At 55.5% G+C, this 21,686-nt stretch overlaps 1 protein-coding gene across 4 annotated transcripts in view; it reads right to left on the reverse strand.

Annotated features, from left to right (window-relative positions):
• Positions 1–6,062: 6,062 nt before the first annotated feature.
• The window catches only part of PIK3R5 (phosphoinositide-3-kinase regulatory subunit 5), a 64,482-nt gene continuing 48,858 nt past the window's right edge, over positions 6,063–21,686 (reverse strand). For 2 of the 4 annotated variants that reach the window (XM_082708208.1, XM_082708210.1), the window contains 14 exons: positions 17,239–17,308; positions 15,221–15,395; positions 14,625–14,778; positions 14,312–14,395; positions 13,296–14,013; positions 13,020–13,176; positions 12,560–12,667; positions 11,984–12,112; positions 11,760–11,853; positions 11,574–11,650; positions 10,861–10,954; positions 10,691–10,773; positions 10,288–10,400; positions 6,063–10,187 (listed from right to left, as the gene is read on the reverse strand). In XM_082708208.1, coding sequence (XP_082564334.1) covers positions 10,040–10,187; positions 10,288–10,400; positions 10,691–10,773; positions 10,861–10,954; positions 11,574–11,650; positions 11,760–11,853; positions 11,984–12,112; positions 12,560–12,667; positions 13,020–13,176; positions 13,296–14,013; positions 14,312–14,395; positions 14,625–14,778; positions 15,221–15,395; positions 17,239–17,308 — 2,204 coding nt within the window. In that variant the 3' untranslated portion in view covers positions 6,063–10,039. Of the gene's footprint in view, positions 10,188–10,287; positions 10,401–10,690; positions 10,774–10,860; positions 10,955–11,573; positions 11,651–11,759; positions 11,854–11,983; positions 12,116–12,559; positions 12,668–13,019; positions 13,177–13,295; positions 14,014–14,311; positions 14,396–14,624; positions 14,779–15,220; positions 15,396–17,238; positions 17,309–21,686 lie in introns of all 4 variants that reach the window. The other 2 variants (XM_082708207.1, XM_082708209.1) reach the window with 1 other exon arrangement.

A 21,686-nucleotide genomic window follows, 5' to 3' on the forward strand; every position in this document is an offset into this window, starting at 1 on the left:
TCTTACTCAGGTCTTACTCATTATCCTATCAGTCCCAGGACAAGAGACTCTTAAGAGATTGTTTGGCTCATTAAATACAACGAATGGATGGATGGGGGAGTGAATGAGGGCAGTAAGTCCAGGGCAGGATAAAGACCAGGGACTCCACCCCCGCATGACCGACACTCAGCAGCAGCCTCAGTCAGTGTGGCCATAGTGGGCAACCCCCCTCCTTATCAGTTTCAGCCTAACTGAATCGGAAATCACAAGCTGACAGGGCCTCCTGTGGCCGCGCTGTCCTCTTTCAACAGCTAACATCTTGCTTGGCCCGCACACTGGGTGTGATAGCCACAGGCTGCCTGGTGACCATGGACAGCCCCAGAGCTGTCCTCTGCAAGAATCAGCTGCGAGATAGGCAGCCAGGAACAAGGAGTAGTGAAGAGGAGGGAGAAAGGAAGGACCAAGAACCCCTACGTGTCCCTTGCACCACCCAACCATCACCAGGGTGAGGTGGCACTGCCCTTTTGACTGATCCCAGGGACGTCTTGCCTCTCCAGAAGCACTTCTTAGCGTGGAGTCTCTTTTCCAATGTTGCAAAAAGACCCTCTCCAGCCCCTTCTAGTCACCGAGCGACTTTGTATCATTGTCTACCCATCACTAAGCAGCCAAGAGCTTTAAGCAAATTACATTTGTAACTTTTAAACCCATTACATTAAATCTTTTTGATAACAGCAGTGGGATAGGGGACCAGAGTTGGGATCTGGGCACTGGAGTCACTCAAGCTTGTTTGCTTTGGATGCAAGACGCCCGGGGTCACCTGTGCTCTCACTCCAGCTGCACCTGTGGGAATTGTCTTGGGAAGCTCAAGCAGCAAAGGCAGACTTCATCAGCCCTTGCCATTTTCTAAGGAATCTGCCCACAGGAAATCCCAATAAGCAATGTAGATCTTCCTGAAGATTACAGGGCAAGGACGGCAAAAGCCTGTACACATCTTCTAGCAAGTGATTTAACAATCCTCCATGGGAAAGAGAGATAGCATTTGATGCCAATCATATGTGGAAGTTAAGAGCCAAAACAGAGGAACAAAGGGGAAGGGAAGGAAAAATAAAACGAAAGCAGAGAGGGAGACAAACCATAAGAGACTCCTGACTGTAGGAAACAACCTGAGGGTTGCTGGAGGGAATATAGCTGGGGGAGAGGGGTAATGGGGTGATGGGCATTAAGGAGGGCACGTGGTGTAATAAGCACTGGGTGTTCTACGCAACTGATGAGTCACTAAATTCTACCTCTGAAACTATTAATACACTGTATATTCCTTAAATAGAATTTAAATAAAAAACTAAAACTAAAAATCTCCCATGGACATCCTATTGTCCAGACGCCCTTGGTCCGTGCCATGCTGTTGGACTGGTGGGCTGCTTTCTGCTTTCTCTTCTCTCCCCCAGTGACTCTGAATCACACACTCCTAGTTCCTCCCGCTCAGACTTTTTCACAAAGGGAAGTCCTCTTAGAAGTGCATTCAGGGCGGGTGCCTGGGTGGCTCAGTCGGTTAAGCATCCACTTCAGTTTGGGTGGTGATTCCGGGGTCCTGGGATCAAGTTCAGTGTCAGGCTCCCTGCTCAGTGGGGAGTCTGCTTCTCCCTCTGCCTGCTGCTCCCCTAGCTTGTGTTCTCTTAAATAAACAAATAAAAGCACATTTTTTAAAAAGTGCATTTAGAGCACTATACCTCCATCATGACCACTGACTCCAGGTTTATAATCCCCAAAACTCATGAACAACACCCAAAACCAAATGGCTGTCTGGTTGGTGAGAAAGGCAGGAGAGGTACCCAGATGGAAACACACCTTCCTTCACGTATACAACCATCTCCCGACCTGGGACAGTTATGGAGATGGCTCACCTACGTGGTGGGGGTGGGACTCAAACCAGGGGCTTCCCGCAGCTCCCCTGGGAGGACCTACGGCGACAAGTCAGAGAGAAGCTTGGCCAACCCTCTTGGGCTCCCATTCCCACTCTAAGAAGACTCGGGCAAGACACGGCAGGTACCCACCTGACGTGCACCTCTGCTTCCAGAGAATTCCCTCCAGCCCTCAGAGCACGGCCCAGGGAAGCAGGGGCAGAGGATGACGACATGCTTTAAAGCAGTGGTCCGCCATGAGTGGTCCCAAAATCAGTGGCATCAGTTTCTCTTGGGAACCTGTTAGCAGCTAGTAGTCTCAGCTATGGATGTGGAGAGACAGAGGAATATGGTGTCCGGGAATTTCCATCCTTATCTCTGGCGGGGCTGTCCTGTGGGGTGAGTGTGCGTGTAGAGTCAGGGGACCGTCATAGGAAGCAGGCTTGTGTTCTATATCCATCCACTCGTTCTTTCAGACAGTCTTATTTTTGAGGAAAGAGAATTTTGATTGTAATGTCAACGTGTTTTGTTTTTTTTTTTTTAATTTTAGTGTTTCAAAACATTACTTAAGGGGCGCCTGGGTGGCTCAGTCCGTTAAGTGACCTCCTTCAGCTCAGGTCATGATCCCAGAGTCTTGGCGAGTCTGCTTCTCCTTCTCCCCCCACTCTTCTGTCCCTCTCTCACTCTTTGTGTCAAGTAAATAAATAAAATCTCTAATAAAAAAAGACTAAGCCACTCACATACATTTTCATTACAAAAAACACTCCTATTACAGAAGTATACAGAGTGAAAAGGAGCACCCCACCCCCGCACCCCTCCCTCCTAGTATAGTTCCACCCCATGATAATCAGTGTTGCCTGCTGGGGTGATTATGCAAAGTGATCTTCCCCGGGCTTTGTTTACCTCGGGAGCACCGAGAGCACCAAAGATCAGTACAAAAGGATCAATTTCTTTCTTTCTTTCTTTCTTTTTTTTTTTTTAAAGATTTTATTTTATTTATTTGTCATAGAGAGAGAAGCAAGAGCAAGCACAGGCAGACAGAATGGCAGGCAGAGGCAGAGGGAGAAGCAGGCTCCCTGCCAAGCAGGGAGCCCGATATGGGACTCAATCCCAGGACGCTGGGATCATGACCTGAGCCGAAGGCAGCGGCTTAACCAACTGAGCCACCCAGGCGTCCCAAGGATCAATTTCTTAAACGTCAAAGTCGGTATTTCCTGGCCCAGCACCATACGCACATGGGTCCAGATGCGGAGAAAATCAGCCCATGCCTCCTCGGACACACCGGCCTCCAAGGTGGAGAAGAAAACTTCCCTCCCCAGGATTTTCCTGTTCTGTGCACCTGTAGTCCTTCCAGACTCCACCAGGGCCTCCGGGCAGGGGCGGAGAGAGCTCTGGGCAGCCCTGGGGGCGGGGCCTAGTCTCCCCGCACCTCCTCTGTCCTCAGGCCAGACGGGGGCTGGAGAAGCCGAGCTGGGGAGCTCCCCAGGTCTGAGCGCTCCCCCAATGTGAAGGAGCCTGGAGCCTCTTGTTTTAGAAGAGACCTATCACAGTCGCTGTGTTCTTGCACTGGAATTCCCACTAGGAATAGGGACAGGTCAGCAGGGCAAGAAAGCTGGACGTCAGGAGGGCTGGGGGTTGACAAGGATCGTTGAGAAAACGCAAAGACCCCAACCCTTTATCATGTGTGCCAACTGTCTGCCCCTCACGCGCACGCGCACACGCACTCAGGCGAGCAGATACATGGGACCTGGCTGGACTCTGTTGGAACCTTCCTCTAGCTGCGCAGGTCTCTCCTACCGTCTGGGTCCCAGTTTCCTCCCCAATGACAATCCTGGTTCTCGCCTTGAAACTTGCTACTAGTTTTGCTCAGAGAAGGCCTCTGTGCGGGGTGGGGGGTGGGGGGTGGGACTGCTCTGTCCCCTCCTGCTGCTCCCATTTCATAGGTCTTGGGGGAATCCCTGGGGCCAGCTCCTGGGCCTGGAGCACTTCCACACAGGGCCACCTTCCTGACTGCTTCCCCCTCCGCAGTGGAAGGTATGGGCTTGTCTGGAGCCCTGCCAACCCCCTGGGCCTTAGCTTCCCCACCCCACCCACTTTCCCACTCACCCCCATGCCTGGGGGGTGTGCCAAGACCCTAGCTTCCACTCTGAAACCACCAGAACTGCAGAATTCCATGACAATGAAGTCAAGCCTCTTGGTGAGCTACATGAACTTTACTTTTCTGGGCCTCACTTTCCCCAGCTCTGACATGAGTGGCTTGAGGGAGCAGCCTAGCTGAGTGGTTAAGAGCCGGGACTCGGACTCCGCGATGTGGGCTTGAATCCCATGTTCTCCTTTCCGCTGTCCCTGTGACCTTGGGCAAGTTCCTTAGTGTCTCTGTTTCCTCATCTGTAAAATGGGTCTAATAGTACCCACCCCTCGGGGCTGTTGGGAGGCATGAGCATGATAACAGAGGTATGTAAAGCTCATGGGCAGTGCTTAGCACGTGGACAGTAAGTACTATAAAGTGTTTGCTAATATCTCATCTTGTGCTAGCTTGACTTTCAGTGGAGATTTTTCTGATCAGGTTGCAAGAACTAGGAGGCTCAGCCTTCCAAGCCCTGCGTTTCTAAGATTCCTCCAAGGGGCACCTCACCCTGTGCAGAGAGGCCCACCACGTGCAGGTGATCGGTGTGGCCCCAGCCACCTTTCCAGTGACCACTGAGAGTTGTGGAGTGTTATGGACTGGGTGTTTGGGTCCACCCCTAATTCCTATGCTGCCCCTCCAGGGGGAGAGTAATTAGGAGGTGGGGACTTGGGGAGGTAATTGGGTCTGGATGACGTCATGAGGGTAGAGCCCCCAGCCCTGCCTCCTAAGAAGAGGAAGAGATGCTAGGGCTGCTTCTCTCCACCGCAGGGAGACACAGTGAGAAGGCGACCATCTGCAAGGCCGGAAGTGGGATTGCACCAGAAGCAGAATCTGACAGCACCTTCATCTCAGATGTCCCAGCCTCTGGACTGTGAGGATTAAACACCCTTTGTTTGCCCACTCTGTGGCATTCATGATGGCAGCCTGAGGAGACCAAGATAAGGGACTGTGGTCTGAGCTGGAACGCTTGTGTGCCTGCTGCAGGGAACAGAGAGGAAGTGGCACAGGTAGGGACAGTCTGCCACCTGCCTGTCTCTGTCCCCAGAGGGTGGGGGAGGACAGCCTCTGCCAGAATAGCCAGCTTCCTTTACCCTGATGACAGGCCTGAAGAAGTAGAGGGATCCAGGGATTGGAAAATAGGGAGAAGCCCCCACCCACCACCCCTAGGGCAACAGTGCTGGATCCCAGCGCTGGAGAGGGTGGTGGTTGTGCGAGTGGGGGAGGGGAGTCCAAAACCCTGGGCAAGCACCAGGCAGGTGGGGTCCACACACACCTCTGCGAAGGGGCTGGAAACAGATGCCTCTGCTTTGAGCAGACTGAAGGGGATGTAGGCATTCCCTGCCCCAGGGATTGTGGGAGAGCTGGTCCCCTGGAGGTGGCACGACTTGGATGTCAGGGACCTCAGGGAAAGGTCTGAGGATGATGACAGACCAGTGCACCTGTCACATAAAGACCAGATAGAGGAAGCTCCAGACTGTCCAGAGGAGAACAAATCAATAAATTGGACGTCATTAAAACTAAGACCATTTGCTCTGAAAAAGGCATCACTGTTAAGATGAATGAAAAGACAAGCCAGAGGTTAGGAGAAAATATTTGTCAAACACGTATCTGATAAAAGACTGGTAACCAGAATATACAAAGAGCTCTGAGAATTCAATAGTAAGAAAACAAACAACCCAATTTAAAAATGGGCAAAAGATCTGAAGAGATATCTCACCAAAGAAGATATTCACATGAAAAACACATGAAAAGGTACTCAAACCTTGCAGTTACTAGGCACTTGCAAATCAAAACAGCAATGAGATATCATCACTACATACCCATTAGAATAGATAAAATCCAAAAAACCATGATGCCACCAAATGCTGATGAGGATATTGGAGCCACAGGGACTCTCATTCATTTGATAAGAATGAAAAAGTTGCACAGTCACTTCAGAAGAGCTTGGCTTTTTTTTCTCTCTCTCTCTTAACTAAATATACATATGATGGAACAATGGTGCTCCTTGGTATTTACTCAGACAAGCTGAAAATATATGTCGGCACAAAAACCAGCCATGAATGTTTATATCAGCTTTATTCATAATTGCCAAAAACTGGTATCGACCAAGATGTCCTCAGTCTGCGAGTGAAGAAGCAAACCGGGCACATCAGTAAAACGGGATATTATTCAGCAACAAAAAGAAAGGAGCTGTGAGGCCGTGCAAAGACAAGGAGGAACATTAAATACACACTGCTCAGTGGGTGAGCCAATCTGAAAGGGGTAGTCACTATGGTTCCAACTCCATGATACCCTGAAATTCATGGAAGTATGGGGGGCAGCAAAAAGAACCACTAGCTGCCAGTGTAGTTAAGAAAATAGTCTCCATTTCTTGAATATATATTTGCTTATCCAGGAAATCCTTTTCTTTCACAAATTCTATTTCCGCGAAACTTCTCCATCTTACCCAAATTGCCAGATTCTTTGGCGAATTTATAATATCCTTTTGTTGTATTTTGTGTACATAGGATCTGCAGAGATGTCCTTTTTCCCATGCATGATATTGATATTGATAATTTGTACTTATCTCCTAGGACACTGGTTGTCTAATTCATAGATTTCCACTCTTACCCTTCTGTCCTTCCTCCTCCGTCCTTTAGGATTTATACCTTTCTTCCTCAGTCTTTTTGAGATGAATATACTCCCTTTGATGACAGTCATTTGAAATTTGATAATTCTAGTTGTACTTGAGATAATGTGAATTTTGTGGCTGAGCAGCGTTCTGTTTGCATGAGATCAAATGTGTTAATTGTATTGTCCAGATCCTCTATATCTCTGTTACTTTTTTGCCTATTTATTCTGTCAGCTACTGAGGAAAATAAAGCCCTTCCTTAAGGTCGTGGAGACCTTAATTCTGTCAGTTTTTACTTTATAGTTTGAAGGCGTGTTATTGCATGCATATAGATTTATGATGGTGATATGTTTTTGTTGGATTGGCTCTTTAATATTTATAAAACGTGCTTCTTTTATTTATTCTTACTTTAAAATCTTTGATATTAGCATAATGCCACCAGCTGTTTGTGTCAGGTTTGCATGGTACTGCCTTTTGCTTCTTCTGTTCTCAGACTTTCTGTGTTCTTCTAGTTAAAGAGTGTCTCTTGTGAGCAGCGTATTAAAAAAAAAAAATCACTGGACAATTCTAGACTGAATTTTTTCCAGCACTTTAAAGATGTCATTTCATTGTTTTCTGACTTCCAATGTTTCTGTTGAGAAGGGAGGTCTCAGTTTAATTATTGATCTTTTGAAGGTTATATTTTGAAGGTTATATTCCCCCCCTCCTTTGGCTGTTTTTAAGATATTCTCATTATCTTTTTTTCTCCCAGGAGTCTAACAATGAGGTGTGTGTGTGTGTATGTGTGTGTATGTGTTAAAAAACGAAACTCCAGACTTTATAGGGATTTCACCAGCTTTTCCATTAATATCTTCTTTCGGTTTTAGGATCCAGTCCAGGGTACGACGTTGCATTTAGTTTTCAAGTTTCTTGCCTCCTTGGCTTTTGAGTTTCTCAGCCCTTCCTTGTTTTTCATGCCACTGACTTCCTGGAGGAGTACTAGTCAGATTATCTCACAGAATGTCCTGCAGTCTGGATTTGTCTGACACTTCCCTCATGATCCGACTGTGGATATGGGATTTGGGGAAGACCAATAGAAGTGAAAGTGTGATTTTGTTTTTCTCCTGTGTGAGATTTGCTGAGTTTATTAAATCTGTGGGTCGTTGTGCTTCCTTGATTTGGGTCGGTGCAATTTTGACGGAAGAGGCACCCCACCAGTTCCAGGCCCTACCACGCCTCTCTCATGCTACCGTGGCGGCCCGAGGTGCCTTTGAGACCAACCTGCAGCTTGGAACCAAGCTGCTCTGAGCCCCACCTAGACGGAGTGATCCCTGGAGGTCCTGCAGACACACAAGCAAGAGTAAGGGATCACGGTTTTCACCCACCGGGTGTCCGGTGTGCTTTATTGTTGGCAATCGCTAGCTGGTGCAGAGAGCGCATCTCATGGCTCCTTCTTCCTCCATGCCTAGTTCAAAGCTGAACTCCTAGGCACGCTAGGATGCTGACCTGCTTCTCGCAAGTCACAGGTCTGTTCCAACATCCTTCCCATCTTCACGGCTCTTCTCTCCTTCCCTGTGAGCCAAGTTTAAGGACAGCCCCCGTCCAGAGGGCCGACAATGAGTTCCCTTCCCTTCCTCTCGGCAACGGGATGAGGCTTCGGTGGAGTAGCGTCAGAGAAAATCCCAGCACAAATACATTTCCCATAGAGAGGAAAATTCACAAAAAGATAAACAGAACAATCCCCCAAGAATCTGATTGCTGCTGCTCCGGCTTGTGACCGGGTTTATGTTAACGAAGCAACTAGCAGTTACTCGTCATGCAGCAAAATAACCGGGGGAGGGGGTCAAGAAATAGGAGAAGAATCAAGTTTTTTTTTTGAAAATAATATTAAATTCTATTCATTTATTCATGGGTATCGCTTTATCCTGTAGTAACCTGTTCACACAACAGAATACATTGCAAAGTCTATGGCTGGCCGCTCTCGGAGCCCAGAGCAAGTATAGGTGGTGAGGACCGGGCGGGGGGTGGTGACGCAGAGCAGAGCCGGCTCCGGTCACTGCTCTCTGGTGGTGAGTAGTCTGGGTTGGGGTTTGGGGGCTCCTGTAAGCCCGGACCTTTGGAGCCAGGTGAAGCAGGAGAAGGAGGGGATGGAGGGTCTCTGGGAGGGATGCGGTCCTCTCCCATGGCTCCTTTCGCCACCTGTCCCGTCCAAATCCCGTCCTCGGCCCTGCCCGCCCCCCCCACTGCCCTAGCCCACATATGCTTCCAGCTTCCAAACCACTCAGACACGACAACTTTTATGTTTTTGGCTCTCATGTCCCATGACCCATTCCCCCCAGCCAGGCACAAAGCACCTGGAGGCCAGGCTCTCCCTCGACCCCTCTGGGATCCCGCCCAGGTGCCAGAATGGGGCCCGTGGATTTGGGGACTGGAAGTCTCCATACACCCCAGGCTAAGGCCTGACGTGGGAGCGGGGGTCATGGGGCCCAACCCAGGAGAGAAGTCAGCGAGGACTGCGGGGGCTCCCGTGCAACCATCCTCTTACCCTCGCCAAGGCCATTCCTCCGTCCGAGGGTGAACCTAACCACTCCTCACCCCCGCAGTCTCGGTCCTGCCTCAAAGGGGAGCGAAGGGCATCCCAGAGCCCGTGACGGTGTCCCAGTGCCAGGTGGGGGGGTGGGGGAGACTTGGCCCTTAAGGGTGAGGTCGCTCATCCGTACTGAGCACCGGCTATGAGCGGGCCACTGGGCCAGGCACTTGGCGGGCAATTTCTTTTTAGGCCCCTGAAGGTCTTAGTGCTGAGGACATGGAGGCTCGGAGAAGCTAGCAGGTAACCGGACTGCTGTAGAACCCAAGGCCCTCCGAGCCAGAAAGGGGCTCCCGGGGCTGAGCGTACACAGGTAAAGCATTAGTGCTGTTTTCCCAGAAGACCCAGGGAACTTGTGAGGCAGAGAGAGAGATGGGGGGAGGGGTGCTACTGAAAGTCTGAGAAGAAGCCCCTAACCTTGTTTCTACCACCTGAATCCCAGAGTAGAGGGGACTGAACTCCAGATACAAAGTGTTTCCAACACTTTGACAAACTAAGGAGGGGGGCCCAGCCGAGGGTTGGGAGAGGAGGCCTAAACCACACCACGGAGCACCAGAACCTCAGATCTTTCTAGAAAGGGTCCTAGACCACACCAATGGCCAGGGCCTCTGGGGTCAGCTCATCCATCCCCCTCCTCTCTACCGTGAGGAATCGGAGGGGCAGTGTAGCTGGCCACAGCCCAGAGGGCCCAGAAACCATCAACCCCCTGCCCGCTGTCCGCCGCAAGGCCCACAGCAGGGCCTGATCGCACAGGGGGCCATCCAGTTCTCCATAGGGAGCGAGACCGGCCACTGTGGGGAGGGCCTCGGTGGATGCTGCCTGCTCCGGGCTTCCTGTCCTGGGTTGTGAGGGTCCCACTAGGGCAGAGCTCCGCTGAAGGTCATGATGGGCAGGCAGAGGAGGGAGCAGAGGTCCGGTGCGGCCTGGGACGGCAGGTCAGGGGACCGCTGGGGTTGGGCGTGGAGGCTGCTCTTCTCCGGCTTGTAGCACGGGGAGACCTCACACCTGCAGGACAGGTGGGAGTAAGGGAAGGCTCCCCACCCGCCTCACCCCTGCAGCTCCTTCCAGGGTCCTACACCCCTTCCCTGGGCTCCCCCCTTCCTACCGGACCACACTCTGCAGGATCTTCCTCTCATCCTGGTCCAGGCACACAGCGAAGGGGCAGCAGTTGGAGCCGATGATCTGCACCTTGTCCACTTTGATCTGTGACGTGCTAATCTGGAAGCAAAGCCCCCGTAAGCCCCCAATCACTGCTCCCGAACCGCCGGCCATGGTCATCCCCACAGCAGCTTTGCGGGGCTGACAGCTAACCTGGGCCAAGGTCCCCAGCCTCCCTGTGGCCCTGCCTCCTCTCCGGCCCTGTCCCTCCCCGACTGCCCCAGGAGAAGGCCCAGGGCCCCACGGTGAGACACATCCGTGCACAGGACTCTTGACCATGGAAGCACCCCGCATCCTCCTGCGCCAGGGTCTCCCGAAGGGACCGCAGCGGAAAGCAGGGGCGTCCTCACCTGGTTGAAGCCCTTCTTGGACTTGGGGTTCTGCCTTTTCACCACCTCCGTCAGGTTTAGCGTCAGGGCCTCCATGCTGGAGTCTGAGGGGCAGGGGCAGCTCAGGCCAGGCTCAGGGCCCCTCCCCGCTGTAGACAGCGCCCTGCCACGCGCACCCTGCCACCACTCACCTAGCTCCTCCTGCTTCCTGCAGGCCTTGCTGAGATTAACCGAGGTACACACCTTCTCCATGTTACTCCAGCGGCTTCGGCCACTGATGGCCCCCTGGAAACGCAGCCAAGCCAGGCCCTCTCAGCCAGAGGCCCCCAAGACCCCCAACCACAGGGAGTCTGTGCTCCCCTGGGGAAGCTCTCACCTGCTCGCTTCGGCACCAAGAGACCCCTGACTCCTGATCCCTGACCCCCATATGGACCTCGATGGCTCCAGCGAGGAGTGTTAGGTGGCTGGCCTCGTCCAGGGATCAGAGGCACAAGAGCTCACAGCACCCAGGCCCACCCTTGCCCCCAAATCCTCTCGCTCCCTTCAGACAGCTCCCATGCACCCAGCCAGGCATGCCAGCCTGTGGTCGCTAGGCTCTCCCTCGCTGTGCGTCTGGACCCCGCACCCTTGCCCTCCCATCCTCAGCCGCGCAGCCAGGCCCTAACACTTCATGGGATCTGCTGAGTACATGCGGTTTGGGGGAGAGCACATTCGTTGTGTGGGGGGGGTGGCTTTGGAGACCAAAGGAGAGAAGGATGTCCACTCCCTCCCCCTTCTGTCCATGGGAGATGGCTGCGGCCTCCCAGCTGAAAAACGAGGGCCTGAGGATGTAGGGGGGCTGACTCTGGGTGAGGAAGGGTCAGGAGCAGGACCCCCAGGAACCCAGCCCCAGCAGTGGCCTCACCTTGCTATAAATAATCTGTAGTGTTAGAGGGACGGCCTCGCGGTCCCCATCAATGCCCAGACGCTTGCTGCCAGGACCTGTGGCACATGGACAGACCTTCACTTCCTCTTGTTTCCAGTAGCCCTCCCAGACCGCAAGGCCCCTACCTTCCGAGGCCCATGTCCCCCGGGGCTCAGGATCACCCACCCGAAGCCTTGATGGCACGCATGGCGGCAGAGTGACCCAGCTCCAGGGAGTGGATGAAGATCTCGGTCATCTTCTCCCCCGTGATAAAGGTCAGCTGCAGAGGGCATGGACGGGCATCAGTGGGGCCCTCCCAGGTGCCCCCACACCCAGGGGCTGCTGCAGCATGAGGCGGTTGGCTGCAGGGGTCAGGGTGGGGAGGTTGCCCGCAGCAGGGGTGTCCTCACCTCTGTCTGGTAGACCTGTAGCAGTACCGGCCGGGCGGCGAAGCGACAGTAATAGAGCAGCATGTCCGCCAGGATGGGCAGCTGGGCCGAGGAGCCCTCCAGGGGCTGGGATTCCGCTTTAAGAGACTGCTGCTGGGGGGAGGGGGGGCGTGGCGGGGCCTGGTCAGGGGAGCCAGGGAGCAAGGGGACGCGAGGGGAAGAGAGATGGACATGCGCATCCATACAGAGATGGAGGCAGACAGAGCCAGGGAAGCCAGGGTGTGATCAAAGGGACACAGAATGGCGGGGGGACAGCCCACAGCCCAGCCTCCGGAGCCCCCTCACCTGACACCAGAGCCCCCCAGGGAGCTGGACAAAGCCGGGAGATGAGGCAGGAGGCTGAAGCTGAATGACCCCAGGACCCTTCTGGGACCCACCCTGTCTCTGCCCTCAACTGCCCTCAGTTTGGGCTCAGTCGCGCTTCTCACCCTGGGCTGCCCTGGAGGCCTCAGGGCGGGTCCCCCCAAAACCAGGGCCTCCGAGCGGCCCCGTGTGACTGAAGCAGGTGCCCCCTCGCGCCCCACGGGGGCTGCTTACCTGGCACAGGACTTCGGGGGGCAGGTGCATGAGGCCCAGCACGTTGCGCTCATACCAGGGGTCGAGCATGCCGAGGTAGTGGGAGATGTCATTGGTGCTCTCCAGCTCCTGGGACAAGGGGGCGGGAGTCATTCCAGCCAGCCGCCCCCGACGGCATCTGCAGCCCCTGTCAGAGCCCCTCCCCGCCCTGAGAGGAGTCTGAGAAGTTTTAGCCAGTGTCACGCAGCGAAGTGCCACCACCACGTGCAGGGCAGGGATGCCCCCCGCCTCCCAGCGAGGCTCCAACAGGAGGAGGCGCCCCCTAGCGGCGGTGACTGCTCCCGGTGGCGACTTCTCATCCCTTCCAGGGGCCCGCGGGGGCCTGCTCTGCGCTCCCACGGCACGTGGGACAGAACCCCAAGTCCAGGAAGGGCTTCAACCAGGTGAGGACGCCCCCCTCTCCGCTGCGGTCGGGACCTACCGCAGGGCTGGGGTGCTTCGGGGAGTCTGTGGGGAGTGGGGGCGTCTGGCTGGAAGGGGCAGGGCAGGCGCTGGCCCCATGGCCTCGCTTCACGGGCACGTAGAAGAACTGGAGCTTGAAGAACCGTGTGAGGAGCGGGCGGTTGTTCTCCAGCTGCCTGGTGAGGAGGAGGCCAGGAGAGAGCCGTCCCGCTCGGACCTCAGCCCGCCACCCGCCCCCCCACCCAGGGCAGGGCGAGCCCCGTCTCCACCCCGCAACCCCAGGTCTGGCTCCTACCGCAGGTTGCTGTAGGCCCGAGCCACCTTCCCCGAAATCCGATCCGAGCCGAAGACCACGACGCGGAGCGTGGACGCCTTGGGGTCCTCGTCCCCGCTCAGGAAGGGGCGGCGGCGCTGGTGGCGCGAGGCGGGGGCCAGGAGCCAGGTGGGCAGCTGCGCACTGAGCTTGGGCTGCGGCAGCGAGCGGGAGCGCTGGGCCCGCGCGAGAGGCGGTGCCGGGCCGTCCAGGGGGCTGCAGAGGCTCCCTGCCCGCCGCAGTGGCAGGCCCGAGTCCGAGCCCCCCTCCAGGCCCCGGGAGTCCCTCCGCAGCACCAGCTGGCCGGTGCTCTTGAAGAGTTTATAGATCCGGTTGAACTTGTGCCCGGGCCTGCGGTGGCCGCGGCGCTCCTGGCTGCCCGGCCTCTTGGGCAGCTCGGAGCAGCTCTCCTCGCTGTCCTCCACGTAACCGCTGTCCACGGCGTCCGAGAGGCCGGAGACGAAGGAGGTCAGCAGCTGGCGGGACAGGGTGGGCCCTGAGGCCTGGGACGAGGCAAGGGACAGGGTGGAGTCGTGGAAGACGGAGGAGCTGGTGGAGAGCAGGGAATCCCTCTGAGCACCATGCCCGTCCGTTTCCAAGTCCTCCTCCTCCTCCTCTTCCTCCTCCTCCTGCTCATCGTCGCCCAGGATCCCTGGCTGTAGCAGTTCCTGTTCCTTGAGCAGGATTTCCTGCAGGATGTCTGCGGGGAAGCCAGGGGAGGCACCGTCTGGGTGTCTGGGTCCTTGAAACCCCTCTTGAGTGCCCTCGGGAGGGACCACAGGCTCAGACAGACCGGCTGGAGGAGGAGGGGGAGGGGCAGGAGGAGAAGGAGGAGGAGGAGGAGAGGGTGGGAGGAGGGTGAGCTGAGAGCCCCAGCCCTTGTTCTGCTTAGAGCCTGCCTGGGTGACTGGGCCCGTGGCAGGTGGCAGGACGGGAAGCAACTGGGAAGGGGGGTGTTGGGGGGTGGGCACCTCGAGGGCACCAGCTGGGCCGCTCACCAAAGCTATCCTGGTTCCAGCTGTACGTGTGACACCTGGCGACAGGGATGGGGATGGTCCGGAGCTGACCAGGTTTGGCAGTATCTGCAAGAGGAGGGGATGGGAGGTGAGGGCTGCAAGGAGCTCGTGGAAGAGAAGAGATTAGCGCCGGGCAGAGGCCAGTCAGCACTCTTTCCCACCTTGGGATGGTGGGGTGCCCGCATGACGGCTGGGTCCCCCCCCCCAGGCTGTGTGGGGCAGAGCCACTGGTCCCTGGGGCTGCTCACCCCCCCCCCCCGGGAAAAAACACGCTGCGCTCTCCCAAGAGCCTCACCTAAGACGCTGGGGAAGCCAGCTTTCTCTCCCACTGCCTGCAGCCTGGCCCGGAGCCACTGCCTGGCCTCGACTGCGTCCCCGATGCCAGAAGCTAGCTCCTGGGCCTCCGCGGTCTCCGTGAAGATGTCTTCAAGCTCGGCCAGGCTCTTGGACTGAAACCACAGGACAAGACAGGCCTGCTCCCAAACCAGGGCTCAGCTGCCCGACTCCTCGAGCCCCTAGGTTCTCTCTGATGGTGACTGTGGTCCCTCTCCTCCCCAGCCTTGGCACCCACCTCCCCGGGGTCCCCTTCTCAGGAAGTGGTCATGAGAGAAAGGCCCAGAGAGGGGAGGACACATGAGGGCAGCATGGCTAACCCATCACAGCGCTAGGCCTAGAAGTCAGGTCTCCCAGCTTCCCTCTACAGCCTATTCCCAGCCCACCCCGTCCTCAGAAGCTCGTGCCCAGTCCCCTGCCTGGGCTGCCAGCCACCTCTGTTGGCACCTCTGTGGGGACCCAGCATCACAGAAATCTCTCAGCATGGCCAGTCTGCCAGCCATTGCCCAGCCACGTCGGTCAGGGTGATGCTAAGGCCCTGGGGCCGCTAGCACGTACCTGCAGCTGGCCGTGCAGCCCCGGGAGGTCACAGTGGGCCCCAAAGGTGGCCTGGAAGGCGTGCAGGAGCAGGGTGGTGTAGGCGCTGTGGGGCGAGTGCCCGGGCGTGCTCAACTTGTTTGCCACAGCGAGGAACTCCGCCTGTACCTCCACCGGGTTCAGCAACAGCACGGTGCTGGGGGCACAGAGGATGGGCTCTGGGGTGGGGGCGGGGACAGCACTGCCGCACCCCTCACTCACACGGGGCACCCAGAGGAGCTGCTCAGCCCACGGGGGGCCTCCACAGGTAGAGGCCAAGCCCAGGGGAGAGGCAGCGGGCTGGCTCAGGGCTCCCAGTTCGAAGAGCACAGCTTGCAGTCTACTTGAGTGTTTTCCAGGGACCTCCTGAGCATGAGACTTCATTTTTCCAAAAGAAATTTCACCTTAATTTTTATATCAGCATCTTTCTGACAGGTCGTTGGGACGGACGAAGGAGGCCTCTAGGGACTTGGGGAGGGGACTTGGGGCCCGGGGCTCATTTTGCAGGGGGGAGGGAACGGGGCAGCCACACGCGGGCGTGCAAGCTGCCCTGTAAGTTCAGGCTAGGGGTCAAGGCTGCCTGTGAGTCTGCAGCTCACAGGCGACCCCCCCTTTTTTAGCTGGCCCCAGCTTGCCTGCACGAGGCTGGGAGTGGAGTTGGTGCCCAGCCCGCCTTCTCCCCAGACCCTGCGCTCCCTCTCCGGGCCAGCCTTGACATGCTGTTCATCATGGAAAACTTCAGACAGACCAAATGTGAACAGAATCGGGAACCCCCCAAGGTGTGGACGGCCCAGCTAGCAGTTAAGCACACACGTCTGTTCTCACTTCGCCCTCCGTCATCCGCCCTCCATCGCTGTGTTTTCGTGAAGCGCTCGAGACAGCGCAAAAGCCCTGCTGTAGAGACTGCGGTGGGAGCTGCTGGAACTGTTCCCCCCTCTCTCTCACAGGCTCCGTGCAGAGAAGGAGCGTGAAGGTGGCCTTCCCGCCCATCCCTGCGGATGGCTGCCCCGGGTCGGAGCCCCCCGCTTCCCACCGACAGGACTGGGCTCTGTCAGTCCCCATCCTTCCGGGGGGAGGGGGGCGGAACTAGTGCTGATCCCTCCATTCGTCAGGAAAAGGGGACAGGCTTGCACAAGCTGTCTCTGCCTGAGCCACTCTCCTTCAACTGAGTGCTCACTCACTCCTTCCACGCAGATGTGAGGGCAAGATGCCACCCGCCGGGCATATGCCCTCCCCTTGCACGCTTTCTCTGCACGCGTGTTCTTACCTAAAGCTCATTTCAGTTCTGTGTGCGCATGCATGTGTGTGTGTGTGTGTGTGTGTGTGTACAGTAGGCTTTCATATAAAATGCATCATTTAGGGGCACCTGCCTGGCTCCGTTGGTGGAGCATGCCACTCTTGGTCTCGGGGTCATGAGTTCGAGCCCCATAGAACTTGCACGAAGAGATTACTTTAAAAAATAAAAATAAAGCAAAATGCTTTTTTTTTTTTTTAACTGTAGGTCCTCATCAAAAAAGGTTTGGAAAATGCTGTTTTAGTAATAGGGAGAAAGATGCTATAGAAAGCACATGGGCCTTTGAGTAAGACTGAGGCTTCAATCCCAGCTCAGACACTTACGAGCTGTGTGACCTTCAGGAAGTCACACTTGGTCTCTCTGACCTCCAGTTTCCCCATCTGAAAAGTGGTGGCAAAGCAAGGTCATGTGTGCCCGGGACCTGGCATGATCGGTGCAGGTGGCTTTTAATGTTTGTTTCATTTTTTAAAGCCTTGGAGCCATTTAGAACTGGGAGGAAAACGCCTCAGCCCAGAGAAACGACCTTATGTACAAAGAATCACCCATGATTCCCAGGTGTTCCTGGTCCTCTCAAAGACTGTTTCCCAGGGGCTGGGGGGTCGGAGGGGGAGGTGGTGCAGGGATGGAGGGAAAGCCAGATGCATGGGGCCAAGAGGGAGGATGGTGTGGGGGTGGGGATGGGGGAACCCCGCCCCAGAACACTCACACAGTAGAGCTGCGGTGACTTCTAATGGGCAGGCCCTGCTCGGCCCTCACCAGCCGCTGGTAGGTGATTCCTGTAGCCAGAACAAAGGAGAGTTGGTCGGTTGACCTGCTTCTCCAGCAGTCATGGCCTTGTGGTGGCCCCACACCGGCCTGCAAAGCTCCCCCCGTGCCCCTGGAATGATGCTCAGGTCCCACGCAGCTTGGCTCCTCACAGACGATGGGTGCGTCACCCAAGGCTTCAAGGTGGGTGGTCTGCAGCGGCCCAGGGGTTCCCTGGCCCTCTCGAGGTGCAGGGGCTCCCCCGAGGGTGTGGGGGCCCCCAGCTCAGTCTCCTCTGGCCCTCCACACCTCTGCCCAGCTTCCCAGGGGCTCTCAGGGCAGCTCAGCCTCCCTGCTGCTGTCCTCCCAGGCTGAGCCCTGCCTCTGCCCCAGCACCAAACTAGCCAACGTCTCACCCTTGCTCCTGCAGCCTGACCCAGGCCCGTGGCTGCAGAACAGACTGTCCACAGGAAGGACATGGTTGTGTGCCCACCACGGGGAGATTCAAGCACCCTTGGTCCTCTCCACCAGCAAGAGCTCCAGAAGCAGGGGCTGGGGTTCGGAGGGCAGGTAGGGGTCCCTGTCAGGGGGCAAGGCTGCCCTAGAATGGGTGTGGGCGGGGAGCAGGAAGGCGAGCCCCTCTGAAAAGTACAAAGCCCCAACCAGCAGGGATCAGAGGCAGCTGCAAACAGAAAGGCCATGATTTTTGTCCGGTCAACTGCAAAAAATAAAAATGACCAGTTTGTGCTGTTCTCATTTAGGACCTAATTGCTTTGACTTGGGGGCCTTTTGCGTGTTGTTTCTCTGACGTAATTGTCACATGTTTAGAAGTTCATGTAATAGGAAAGTCCCTGAAACGGGCTATGGCTATGGGGACGTGGGACGCCACCTGGTGGCCACTTGCATTCATGACAGAGGCAAGCTCCCCTCAGGGCTCCCTGCAAGCCCGTCAGTGAAATGCTGTCCTGCGAACTTCAGTTGCGCAGTCTTCTCCTGACCCTTCCCCCCATGGGATGGCCTCCAGCTCTGCAGAGCCACCAGGCCTGGGGGAGTGGAGTGAGATCTTCCACCCCCACTCCTTCACTGCCCTGCCTGAGGTCACCCTGAAGGACCAGTCCACGCTCTGCTAGGCCACTCTTCCTCATGGGCCACACACAGCAAAGACCTGTGGGCATCCACCCAGCACCCACCCCCTTCTTCACCAAAGGGACCCTGGGCACTGAGCGATAGGTCACATTTCTCAACCTGCCTTCCAGGGGTTGGGTGGGGGTTCTGGAAGACCCCTTTCTGTAACTCCCACTTTCCTCCTTTCTGTTAACTGGTATAGGGTCACGATGGCCGGAGCTCCTGCAGCCATTATTAGACCATGAAAGGGCATTGAGGGTGAGGCTTTCTGCTAAGCATGGTGGAGCAGAAAGAAAGGAGAAGCCTGGTCTAGAATGTTTGTGCGATTCCTGTGCCAACCCTGGACTGCCTTCCAGTGGATTTTTTTTTTTTAATATAAGAAAAAAATAAACTCCTATGAGTTTCCACCAATGTTATACTGGGGTTTCTGTCATGGGCAGCCAGCTTATTTCTGATTCATCCTACCCTGTGATTTCTGAAACAGTGGCTCCCCCACTCTTTTCCCTACATCTCCTTCTGTGACTCCGTAATACAAGAAATACATATATGGCCTTACTGTTCTCTTTCAGTTCCAGGATCCTATCCGTCCAGAGTCCCACACTGCATGGACTTATTTCTCCTTAGCCTCCTCCGCCTAGAACGCTTCCTCAGTCTGTCCCGGTCATCCGTGACCTAGACTCAAGAACCCTGATTGGTTATGGTAGAACGTCCCTTGATCTGGGGCTTTTCGTGTCATCCCAGGATTGGAGGGAGGCAAGAATCGTTGACAAGTACACCAGAGCAGTGATGTTGCGTCCCTCCTAACCCCAGTTTTTCAATCATAAAAATCTTTCATTGATGTTATAACATCAAATACTCAAATTTTTAAATGTTTTGTTTTGTTTTTCTGACAGACCACTTTTGGCCAATTGTAATTAAGACTTTGAAAGGGAGGGAGTGGATTTCAGTTATAATATTTTCTCCTGCCAGCTGCGTCCTTCCCTCACTTTGCGTTCTTAGCAAAGTGGGGTTTGCAACTGGCATCTGAAATGGGGATGGTCTAGGGGACTGAGCTCTTAACCCATGGGGTCTGCGTTAAATGTGGGTAGTTGATGCCAGAACCACACTGGGTCTTGGGACACTCGGTGTCTGGAGTGGGGGAGAATTGGTCGTGGTTTGGGGTGCACAGGTGGGCCTATGCATTTGGGGTGGGAGCATTCTTTGAGGAAGACCCCCATCCGCTAGTCAGAGACATCTGACTTTCCTTCAAGGGTTCTACATCCTCTATTCCATAATCAGAGGCACCCCCCCTCCCCAAAAAGCATGAAATGCAAATGCCTCTGGTCAGTAACGTCCTGAGAGAAGCTTCTGGCCACAGAAGATTATTCAGAATTCACCTGCCACCAGCTCAAGGGCCAAAGTGACTGAATCTAGGTTTGCACCTGCTTCAGCAGAGGGTTGAAGGATTGAAGGCACCAAGTGAAAGGAAAAGTGGCTGAGACTGCCCGGGGAAGGAACGAGCTTGCGAAATGGCAGCTGGGACAGTCCCGGGTTTTCCCGTCACACACAACTCCTGGCTTATGTCTCTGGGCAGAAAGAGCTTTATGCAAATGCGAGAGTAGGTTTCTGGAGTCAAAGGATATGGCTTTTGGGGATCCAACAGACATAGGCTCCAGGGGTGGAGAGCCTGTCAGCTCTGTGAGCATGGGCGAACCGCTCACCTGTCTAGTCTTCGGGTTCAACCTCTGGAAGACGAGGATAAGCTACAACCCCACAGGGTGTTCTAGGATGGGGGAGACCAGCCCTTCCCCGTGGTCAACGCCCGGGCCAGCACCAGCCTCATCCCCAACAACGACAGTCCTGCTTTGGACAGAGAGCTCCTGTAACTTGTCCAAGGGCGTCGGCCAGAAAGTGACAAAGTATAGGTCCTACCAAGGCCCGTGTTCCTTCTCTCACACCCGACTTCAGAGCATGGGCAAGACACGCGAACCTTCTCTGAGTCTTGTTTTCTCCTGCATGAAATAGGAAGACTATGGCTTTTTCCCCTCTGCTCACAGGGCCGTGGTCTGGGGGAGAAGCCATCGGTGTGTGCTTTGGAAACCGTCCTGAGACTCATGGGGGATGCCCCCTGTCGCCGCTCACGATCACAGATCCACTCTTTGCCGGCAGGTTTTGTGGTCTACGCAGCCCCGCGGGGGTTGGAGTAAATACCCAACAAACATGCGGGCTGAAGCCCAGAGGGCTGTGGTGGGCGGGAGCCGGCAGCGCTGACCTGAGGTTTCCTGCCACCCGCACCGGGGACCAGAGGCGGTGGGCCAGCCTACTGGGGTAGAGCCAGGAAGAAGGGGGCGGCCCGAACGCTTGATAACCTGCCCACTTCCTCTGCCCACCCAGCCACATCAAAGCGGGATAAACTGTTTCACTCGTCGCCCTGGCAACTGGCTCCCTAAGGCACCCTGGGTGGAGGGCCTGGCTCTGGGCTCCCCCGTCAGGACCTGTCTCTCCGGCTCTGGCTGCCCAGAGCACGAGCATGGCCCTTGGCAGTGCTCCGACAGGGAGGGGGCATGAGGCTACCCATCCTACAGATGAGAAACGAGAGCTCCTGTAAGTTAAATACGTGTCTTGCCACAGGGGACACAGCTCCAGAATTTGAGGCCACCACGGCGTCATACCAAGTACCAGGAACCACTAAGTGATTCAGCCTCAGCTTCTCCTTGGAGAGCTCACTCCGCAGCCTCCGTCCCGCTGCCTCCCTCGGCAGGGAGGATGGGGGATGGGGACCTGCCATAAGGGAAAACAGTCCCACGTGCCCTGACAAAAGCTTGGCTACAGCCCTTTCCAACCATCCCACTTCGGGATCATAGCGGAAAGGGTGATTTAGCCTAATTTGCTAGTCACCACTGGCCATGGCTGAGGTTCTGAGAAGTGGGAGGTGAACCTGGGGGAGACGATTGAAGGGATTTTTGTCCCATAGAAAAGTGCACCCACAGGCTACGGTGTTACCCCCCTCTATGATGTTAACCAATTCCGCATCTAATTCTGCAATCTTTCTGGTTTATCAAGAAACTTCCATCGGGCTCTCATATCCTCCTTTAAACCAGCCCTGCCATCTTGCGGGTTCCCTCGGTAATGAGCTCAGTGTCTTTGACGAAGGCTCCCTGTGTTTCTACATGTTAGGGGTTTTTTCTGTTTTTTTCTTTTTTTTTTTTTTTTTACTGATTGGAAATGACTCTCTGACATGCCGAAGAGTCCGTGATTTCCTATTTCGGTTCTGCTTTCCCTGGAAGAGGACGAGTTCCCAGCACA

This window comes from Mustela nivalis, assembly GCF_964662115.1.
Source record: "Mustela nivalis genome assembly, chromosome: 17".
Taxonomy (NCBI): Eukaryota; Metazoa; Chordata; class Mammalia; order Carnivora; family Mustelidae; genus Mustela; species Mustela nivalis.